Source organism: Acanthaster planci, linkage group LG01 (genome assembly GCF_054643075.1).
Source record: "Acanthaster planci isolate LZ-2023a linkage group LG01, COTS_SCS, whole genome shotgun sequence".
In the NCBI taxonomy this organism is placed as follows: Eukaryota; Metazoa; Echinodermata; class Asteroidea; order Valvatida; family Acanthasteridae; genus Acanthaster; species Acanthaster planci.
Genome location: NC_141777.1, coordinates 37,953,918 through 37,964,527, shown reverse-complemented (window position 1 = coordinate 37,964,527; position 10,610 = coordinate 37,953,918). Strand labels below are relative to the sequence as shown.

The 10,610-nt window shown below is 44.7% G+C and overlaps 1 protein-coding gene across 6 annotated transcripts in view; it reads right to left on the bottom strand.

The window, feature by feature from the left end:
• Positions 1-594: 594 nt before the first annotated feature.
• Positions 595-10,610, bottom strand: part of LOC110980574 (uncharacterized) — a 51,947-nt gene continuing 41,931 nt past the window's right edge. For all 6 annotated transcript variants that reach the window (XM_087135022.1, XM_022237394.2, XM_087135028.1 and 3 more), the window contains 3 exons: positions 10,316-10,531; positions 7,197-9,956; positions 595-5,430 (listed from right to left, as the gene is read on the bottom strand). In XM_087135022.1, the coding sequence (XP_086991148.1) occupies positions 4,990-5,430; positions 7,197-9,956; positions 10,316-10,531 (3,417 nt within the window). In that variant the 3' untranslated portion in view covers positions 595-4,989. The remainder of the gene's footprint in view (positions 5,431-7,196; positions 9,957-10,315; positions 10,532-10,610) is intronic.

The window sequence follows — 10,610 nt, the reverse complement described above, 5'->3', positions numbered from 1 at the left end:
CTTTTGTTACAGGGCCCTGTTTGTTTTGTCCGAGTTCGGAGACCCCGGCCACACATATAAACCATACGGCTCCGATTTCGGAGTCCCCGGCTGGTAGTGGTTAAGAAAGCCCAGTGTGGCCTTTACATGCTTATGAGTTAAGTTCACATACTTATCCGTAAATTTAAAACAACAAACCTTTTCTTGAAACTTACCATGTACTTTTACTTAAGCCTAACAAATAGCAATGCCGTTTTTCTGATGTAACAATCTATGGTGTACCTCATAACAACTAACAGTAGACTCAGAAAGTGTTATCTTACCACACTGAAGAATATTTTGATGATGAAAGAAATGTATACAGGAAATATAAATGAAGATTATAGTTTGCTAATCTCTACTTTCTACCACCTCATGGTAAAAGAAGCAAATGAGCTAGAAATTGAAGTTGACTTTTATACATACTGCTGTCAAAGGCAATTCAAAACAATTATTATTCTAAGCTCTGACTATGAATCAAGCCTCTTTATGGCAAGAGGCAAGAGGAATGGCTGACCAAGGCAGACAGGTAGGCAGTGGGAGAGGGTTAGGAACAGAGAATGTGGATGATGTAGCTGGGTAGGGGGTGGGATGACAGGTGGAGAGCGGAAAGAGGGACGGGTACTGCAGCAAAGGCAGACCCGGTTACAGAAGGAGGGGCAAGCACATAGATGAGCCTGGAAAACGAGAGGGGAGGGAAGGTTGGTGAACGGGAGGATAAAGCAACGCAGAGAAGGGTGGGAAGAGGGAATGAGATTAAGGTGAGAATGGGATGAGGGTGAGAATAAGGCTAGGGTGGGAATGGAAAGGGTGGGGATGAGGCAAGGGTGTACAGGTGGCAATGGGGTTAGGGTGGAAAGGGGGTAAAGGTGGGAATAGGATAAGGGTGGGAATAGGATAAGGGTGGAAAGGGGACAAAGGTGGGAATAGGATAAGGGTGGAAAGGGGGCAAAGGTGGGAATGGGATAAGGGTGGGAATGGGGTAAAGGGGGAATGAGGTAAGGGTAGAAAGGGGGCAAAGGTGGGAATGGGATAAGGGTGGGAATGGGTAAGGGGGTGGGATAAGGGTGGAATGGGGGTAAAGATAGGAATGGAGTAAAGGTGGGAATGGGGTACAGGTAAGAATGGAGTAAAGGTGGATGGGGGGGGGTAAAGACAGAAAATGGGTTAATATGGGGATGTACTTAAGTGGGAATTGGTAAGAATGGGCATGGGACAATGGTGGGAATCAGTAAGGGTGGGAAAGATGCAGCAGTGAGAACCAAGGGACAGGCGGGCGGGATTGGGGTGAGATGGATAAGGGATGAGGTCGGGCAATGGAATGGTAGGGGCAGGTGAAGGTTTTGCAGGTGGCAAAAAGGGACTCTGTGCTGAGAACAGGCAAGAAGAAAAGGTGAGCAAATGATGGCAAGTGGAAAGCAAAGGGCCAATAAGAAAAGGGTGGGCAAAGGGAATATGAGCTGATTAGTTAGGGGAGGAGAAGTGATGGGCAGGCAAATGAAGCAGCATGCAACAAGAAGGATCAGGGTGGATGAGAGAAAGGGTAAGGCCAGGAGGTGGGCTCAAGGAGCAAACAAGGAATGTTAGGGGAAGGGGAGTTGAGAGTGCAAATGCTCAGCAAATCGGGAGGTAATAAGGCATAAGGAGGAAGTAGTAGGAAGTAAGGGAGAAGCTAGGGATTTGTAGCAAAGTTGTAGTCAAACCCATCACAAGCTCCTTCAAGTCCCTCTGAGCCCATCCCAAGTCAGCCAGTCCTGAACCAAATCACAAGCTATTCAACTGAAGTGTGATAATAGCATGCCTTTGTCAATGTTCTCCCTCTTGCTTATGACTGGTCTTGTGAAGGGACTTGTGAAAGGACTTGAGGTGGACTTGACCACAAACCTGTATGCAGGGACTGGAATGGAAAAGTCAGGCATGGCTGAGGCGGAAGTAGGAAGTAAGGAGAGGCAAAAATGGGGAACAGTAGTGCAGTAGGAAAGAGAAATGATTGGCAGGGAAGGCATGAGAATGGGTCGTGTTCAAAGGTGGGGAAGTGAAATAATTAGCTAGCAGAGTGGTGGGTTGGCAAACGAAAAAGGAGTGGGATGTGGAAAGGGTAAATGGGGGTGAAACAAGGCACAACGATGGGCAAGAGGAAAAGAACGGGACACAAAGTTTGGGTGGTGGCACTGCAGAAAGGAGAATAAAAGAAAGGACACCAAAGGTGGGTGAGTGGAAAGGTGGAAGGGTATTAGGTGGACCGGCAGGTGCGAATGGGAGATGTGAGGGCATGGGTCATGATGAGGAAGGGTAGGGCCACTAAATATTGGAGGGTGGGCCAGATGAGAAATGGAAAGAATGGGGTGATAGCAGGGTGAAGAAGGGAGATTGGAACCAGGTCTTGCCAAAGGGGGCAAGATTGATGAGGTGAAAAGGAAGGAACGGAAAAGAGTAATGCACACTGTGTGACACTAGGCAGACAGAGATTGGTACAGGGGCCAATTTCATAGAGCTGCTTAAGCACAAAGTTTGCTTATTAGCATGAAAAATACCTTGCTTGACAAATCAGGTTACCAGCCGAACCTCCATGAGATGTCTATGGTTTTTTAATGGTATTCACCAGTCTTTTGGTTAGCATGACAATCACATAGATTTTGAGCTGGTAATCTTTGTTTTGTAAGCAAGGTTTCTTTTTGCGCTTAAACAAATTTTGCACTTAAGCTGCTCTATGAAATTGGCCCCAGGGAGGATGACAAAGATGAATGAAAAATAAGATGCCTTAAAGACAAAATAAAAAGAGAGAAGTATGCCATGCTGATTGAATAGGCTTTAAGGATAAGAGAAGCTTATGATTTACTGTCATAGAGGGAAAGCAGGGAAGTGAACAGAAAAATAAGGCTGGAAAAGGGCAGGGAGCAATGAAGGTAAATGTATGGGACAAAAGGTCGCTGGGAGAGAGGTTGGGCAGGGGAAAGGTCTGTGCTTGAGCAGAAATGAGAAAGGATGGACACAGTTTGGTAAAAGGTGGAGGGGTAGAAGAATTATGGAGGGAAGGGGAACTGTGGCAAGATGATGGAAGGGACTGTGTGCAAGAGTAAGCAAGATGAGAATGAATCAAGTTAAAGTAAATGGCAAGACAGAGGAATAAAGTGACGAGGACAAGTCCCAGGGGGATGGAACCAGCCTGCCAAGGCAGCAACCTGCAACCATGGCTAAGACTTAACTCAGAAAACTACAAAAACCGTCTCTCCGTCTCTTGGCAGGACCAAATTTAAAAGACAAATGGGTCCTATGTAGCAGTGGGTATAAATATCAACGTTTAATCTACCGCTAAGTCACAGTGAATGCAGAAACAGTTTTACATGTACTTTGAAAGCAAAAATATAACACAGTATACGAAGGTGCATTGGCTACAGGACACAACTTCAATCATTAAAACTGAAATGGAAACCTAGTGTGTAGCCAATAATCTGTAGACATTTCAGAACACCTTGTCCTCATTTGAACGTGAACAAACAAAGCAAACATTTACATGTATATTTACAACACAACTGCTTAATATCAGGTGTACATGTAGGCTAGTACATAAGGGTGATTCTACAAAGCAGGGGTCCAATTCTTTAATCATGTCCCTGTCACATCTGACAAAGAACTTTGCAAGATTGGAACACAGTCTTTAATTTCGTATAGTGATTGAGTAATGCAAAACACCTGCTACAAACAATAAAATTTAAAATCAATTTCAATGATACTTCCACGTCAGCTTCCATTGGTCAGGTGTAATGGATGTTTTGACCCCAGATTTATAGAATGATCCATAAATCAGATTTACATGGCAAAGCAAAGCTTATACACCAAAGAACATGAGCACATTTTATATATACACTGTACATGTATATGTCACACCAATATATACATGATACAAGGAAATGACACAGGTATAGTTAACTGTATTTCCAATACAGTTGCGAGTATTAATGAATACAAACCGTTTTGTAGCTCTGTATTAAGTCAACAATTTCAGATGCCTGAAACATCTCTCACAAGATGCCACTTACAGACCGTTCATTCTTAGGATTTTCAACTTATCAAAAGGATCTGCTGGGTCTTGGGCAGTCACCCATATGTGTTAGTACGAGTAAATTCAGCATGGAGTAATCTCAGCACGTCAGCCTGGCAATGCAAGCAAGAAGGGGTATGGTGTATACCTGTACATCCAGGGTTTGGGGGTAAACACAATGGGTGACACTTGGACATTCCTAGATTGGATATCCAGTCAAAAACTGGATGGAGAGACACGTGTACATGTAGACTGACCAGCCTACCACAGTAAGATACAAACTCAACTAAGGTGCAAACACACTCACATGCAAGCTCAAGGTGCTTTTAAATGTGCCGTTCCCAGCCATTTGGGTGGTCACAAGTTTTGCGTCCTGTTAGTCCCGGGACCAATCACTGAATATGTACATGTACATGTATAACCTACATGTAATTAAAGTCCAACCTCAGCAAAGGCTTCTAGCTGTAGTGGCTGTTTAGTTTACATGTACATGTAAGTGAAAGAGTTTCACAACAGGTGTTGGACGATTTCATTCAACTTGAGTAACACTGTTTATGTACATGTCCTCTCCACTATTAAGCAGCTAAAATTTAACAAATTTTCAAGTTTTATATGCCATTTTAGAGAACCAGAGGTAATTTTATCGATCCCATTATCTTTTTTTGTTGAAAAAAGTGTACATGTACCGGTACTTCCTCACGCACACATGTATGCATAAGTTAATCACATTAACAGACCTCTGTACTGATGATTTCGTCACTGTATGTGGGTGTGTTCCAGTGGTGTTTAGTGGACCATGGGCCCCTCACTGGCTCCACAGAAAAAGCACTTGTAATCAGAGAATGATGTCACCAGTACAGAGGTCATCATCTGTGAGGGAATGAAAGGTCTGTTTATGAGTACTATCACATACCAACAGCAGGCAACAGCTACTGTGGTGGAGGTCCTCTGACGTAGTGTAGTAAGGGCTCCCAGCTCGGGCTGTGCAGCATGAGATTGTCGGTCAGCGACAAGGAGCAATCTCCAGTTGCCGAGACGATGACAGCCGGCAGGAGCAAGACAAAAAGGATGCAGAAGAAGAGAAAGATGCAGATGGGCAGGCCCAGACAGAGGACGCGGCCAACGTAGCTTGACTCCTGCCGGTGGGCGGAGACAGAGACGTGATCAGAGGTGACGGGAGGAAAACCCGAGCCGGATGCTGCATCCTTGGTGTCAGGGAGAATGAGGGCGGGGTGGGCTGATGGGGACGAGATGAGCTGGCTTCTTGCCTGGTCCTCATCCTCCGGAGATGCTGCATTGGGCATCCAGGTTGGATGGTCAGAGCTACATGTAAGTGGAGAGACGTGGTTCTCAGACAGAAGACTCTCATCCTGTAACAGCAAAACATTCAGAAAATACATCAGCACTGATACAATGATGGCAGGTTTCATTACATGCACAAACCTCCTGTAAAGGTACAGTCCATCATTTTCAGTTGTCCAAAAAGTAACTGGCACAATTATTGTTGAACAGCATGCTTGGTTTGAAAGACGGTCAAGGGACTAAACTCCTGGCAAGCTGTCATTTTGAAGAAAATGAAAGAAAACCTGCCCCCAGATGCTGAATTCGGGCGCAATACTAAACAAGACTCAGCTACTCTTGATCTGATATCAAAATCCTAGAATATAATTTTTCTTGTAAAATCAGTATTCACTGAGCTGAAATTTCATTAGATATGCTGTGGGGCAACCTTCTTTAGACTGTGAGTAATTGTGTTGCCAATTAGAGGAACATACAGCACAAATGACAAATGATGGACTATACCTGCAAACCGGGATCTTGTTATTTTTGTCTAGGAACTGCCAAAGTACACTTTAAGATTCACAAACTTCACATTGTAGAGAGGACACCACAAACACAGCAGTGGACTTGTTGACCGCATGTTTTTTCTTCACGTACACGCTTGGTTTGACCAAACAATGAATTTTGAGGTCACTGCTGAGTGTGCTGACACCATGCAGAGACACAGTTACCGGGTACATGTAACGGCTGTGTTCCACCGTTAAATCCAACAATATTTAACGACCGTTGTACAGTGCATGTATCCTTAACCAGGCTGTCCACTGTCAACTGAAAATACGTGAAAGTTTAAACTGAAACCTGGTGTAATGCTCTCATAACTCTAAGCTTCATATTCTAGTATTAACCCCAACTCCCTAGGGTGTGTGCAAAATCATATTAAAATTGGAGGATTCAGGGCTGTTAGGGTTAATGACATAATCCCAACAAAATGATTAAAAAGTTTGTCTCTGTAACTTGTCTGTGATGATTGTCCATACAAGTGGAAGACAACGAGTTACACGTAGACATCCTCCTTGTTCTAATAATGATAATTTTGTCACACAATCCACGTCCAAAGGCTTAAAATACTGGTCTCACAGTGAATGTTCTGAGAGGAAATGGCACGTTGGCTGTGCTGTTTGCTCGCTTACATCAACACTAGCCAGCTATACTGCACAAAGGGATTTCACTTTCATTTCCTGTGTTAAAAGGAAACTGATATCTGTGACTTCCTGCTTGTGGATAATCAGTAAAAACACAGGAGTTGCTTGAAATATGAAATGCTTGGGGGCTTTTGCAAGTAAAATGGAGAGGCTGAATGTTTAACAGAAGCGCAAATTCAAAGTGTAATCATGTACTTGTTACAACCAGCCTTGTCCTCATTGTTCAACATTACAACCAGCCTTGTCCTCATTGTTCAACATGATGCAAAAAGATTTTTAGGTTGGTGGACTAAAATATTTTGGGGACATGACATACCCAGTACAAGAACACTCCTGAAAGTACGTGTACGTATGAACAGTTGAACAAACAAGAAATACATGTACATGTATGACTTTCGGGAATTGTTTTCTTGCAAAGAATCAGTGTGAAAAAACTGACTCAATCTGTGAAGTACACCTTTAGTATTTTCTGAGCAAACCATAGGGTTTTCATGAAATACATGTACAAGTACATGTATTTTACTGCATTGCCCATTAAATAAAATCATTTATCACATAATCCACATTTTGTTTTAAGAGTAACATTTCTTAATCAAAGAATTTATCAAATGTACGAAGTACATTGAACAAAAAAGTAGAAAAGAGAGACTTACATCTAGTGTACCATCAGCTGAGAAGTTGCCACTGTCGATGAGTTCTGAGGGTGGTGACCATTGCTTTCCATTGGTGATGACACCATAGTCGGTACTTTCTTCATATGCTTCCTGAGGATTGGAGTCTGGAACTATACCATCATCGGTGGCATCAAAAGATGCGTCATCGTGGATTTTCAAGACTTCCAATTTCTGTTCAGAGAATAGACTTGTGATGTTCTTGCCACGCTGGCAATTGGGCTTGAATGTGGAGTCTTGCGTTCCTTTGTTTTTTATGACAGTATCTCTGACATTATCGCTGTTGATGAGGTCATCACTGGGAGCTGTGATATCATGTTCAGAATCAGTGACATCATCACTCTTGGTAGAAGTGGACTGCTCATCCAGCCACAGAACGATGACATCGCGCCAACTGCCGATCTCATTTTCCGGTAGAGGTTTGGCCTGGAGGCGGGCTCCTCGCTCCAGCTCTTCCACTAGTGAGCTTGATGCTTCAAGGAGTTTGTCGGTTTCGTCTGAACACTGGGAGGCAACATCCAGCCAGCTATCACTGGCGGTATCAAGTATATCTTGGGAGTCATCTGTGGATTGTTTAGGTTGATCTGGAGAGCCCCCAATGGACCACAGGTAGCATTTCTGGTGATTGAACTCTCCCAGGATTTGGCTCAGGCTCTTGTCATCGGAGCAAGACTCGGCCAGCTTGGACAGATAGGTGAAGTAGGCCTGCTTCTGGTTGGGCTGATCCATGATTTCTTTCCTCAGTCGTTCTTTGATGGCACTGAAGTCACAACTACTGTCCAGCATTGATTTACTGAAGCTGTATGAACCATTACTGCTCGCTGCACTATCAGATTCTGGAAGTGCTTCACTACATGCACTGATTGCAGTGCTGGCTCCATGCTGATTCACCACTTCCTGTTCAGTGAGGTTCACTTCCTCATTGGGCGCTTCCACACTCTCTGCGTCGGTGCAGTGACCCTGACTGGCTTGGCTCTCCAAGGGGAGTGACTCCAGGAAACCATCTGCTTCCTGTACTTGGTCTATTACTGGACCAGGGTGAGGCGGTAGGCTGTTCACCAAGTCTGGTGTTTCCTGCCCTGGGTTCACACCCTCGGGATTGCACACGGGCAGGCTGGGGAGGTCGTGGGTGGGGATTTGTTGAATGCCGCCTTCCAAGCTGAAGGCGGTATTAAAAGGCAACTCGGGCGGCATCTCCAGAGGAATGATTTCGGGAGGGGTTGGCATATTTTCGTTGATCCACTTTTGGACAAGCTCTTCTCTTTCTATTTCTTCGCTGCTGTCGCTGAACAAATCTGAATCAGAATCTTCAATTTGTTCAAGGAGCGGGAAATCCAGCGGAATGTCAACATCATCTCTTGGGGGACGAGCACCCGGCATAAGAGAATGCGTCAGCTCTGTCACCAAGTCCAGCGACTCATACATATGGGACAAGCTGAGGTCTGTGATCTCAAGAAGGTTGTCTCGGGGAGGGGGAGATGTCACTTTCTGCTGACGTCTTGGTTCCTCTTCACTGAATGGATTGGAGACTTGGCTCAGGCGTCTCCGGAGCTTACGGAGCTCAGTTGAGGGACTTGTGTTCATAAACTTCTCCTGTTTAACTGGACTGCTACTGAGGACTTCGTCAAAGGGGTTGGGTAAGAAACAGGCAGCATGGGAAGGGAAAAAACCTTTCTTTTGACGAGGAGATTTAGCAATGGTGACGCTCGGATGAGACCAGGAGTTGGGAACCGGTTGGGTGGGGTAGGATGCAGGGTAATCATGGGTAGGGATGTCTCTGCTTTGCAAGGTGTGATGGATCACTGGTAGTGAACGGCTGAGATGTTTCACAGGTTTGGGGACAGGGCTCGGGGTGGCAATGGGTTCATCTAAGTCTTCCATGGTGAACACAAGATTACCAAGGACTTGGCCATCATCATTATCATTTTCTTGGATTCTACTCTTGCATCGTTCATCAGTCAACGTCACGTCTACATCCTCTTCATCTTCATCATCTGCTTCATTTACATCGTCTTCCAGTTCGTCATCAGAGCAGAGGCTCTCCAGAGTATCTTCGACCACAGATGACATGAAATCCACCGTTCCGGTACTGTACTTGCCCAAGGTGATCCGGTGGTAGTTTGTTGTAGAGTGGGCTGAAGACGCTTTTAGGGAGTTAGCTCCTTCTCGGAGGAGGACCGGTTCTTGATCCAAGTCTGCCAGGGAAGGCATGACATTGGGGAGCTCTACCGAGTTGGACATTGTGATATCCTCCCTTGGCGACATGGACCAGAATTCCAACTCCGAGTTGCTCCTGCCTCTGATCTCGGCAACATCCGGGAGCATGTTGCCATCGATGGAGGCCTCCTCCAGCCGCAGCTGATCTTCCTCCATCTTGAGATAGGCGTCAATCATCTCATCACTCATCTCCATGATGTCTGGGGTCTGGGATGGGACGGACAGGGGCACCTCTTCGTCTTCCCCCTTCATAGGTAGGACATCATCAAATGCAAAGTCACCAAGAGACACCTCAGATGCATCGCTGATGCTAAAGGCATCATTCTCTGAAAACGCCTCACGGACTAGAAGTATATCATCATAGTTGATGCCATGACCAAGACTGAATAAAGCTGAATCGTCTTTAGCACCAGATGGCTGGTAGGGAAGGAGATCAGCTTTCATGGAGGGCAAGGGATTATTCCCTTTGTCACCAACAGAGGTAGCTTTACTCTGAATATCTTCAGCCACTGCTGTTCTGTTTCCCTGTAACAAAAGCATAAAGACATACATTCACATTTTTTTCAAAAAGGAATTTCAAATCAGCTAATATAAGAAAATATACTAAGAAAAATCATGTTATACGTATTTGTAACCAATATTAATTAAAGGAGCGATAACATTTACAAAGTTGAAATCAAATTTCTACAACAAATGTGTGTGGACTCACTACAACAGTACTTAAACTTTATCACAAGACACATTTTTTGAATTTTTAGAGTGATTTTTTTACAGTGCAATTATGTCCAGATGTTAACTCCGGAACAAAAATGTCAATGATAAATTTCAAAATTTTCCTTAGACATCTGAGCCCCCCCCCACTGACCAGATCTGTGTGTGTTTACCTTGAACGTTCGGATTTTTTCCTCCAGACTGCACTGTAATGCCATGGCCTGCGCCTGGATGGCTTGCCAACGACGCTCCAGGTTAAAAGCCGCCAACTGCAGCGATTCTCGCTCCTTCTCGCTGGCGCAGGCGTGCTTGTCTTTCTGCAGAATCTCACACATGTTGAGAACCACCTGGATGCCCTCTGAATTCTTAGCAATGTCAACCTGAAGCTCCTACAAAGAAAAGGACACCAATCTTCTTAATCTTATCCACCAGTGGATTTTCATTGGACAGCGCTTTGTGATGTCACTG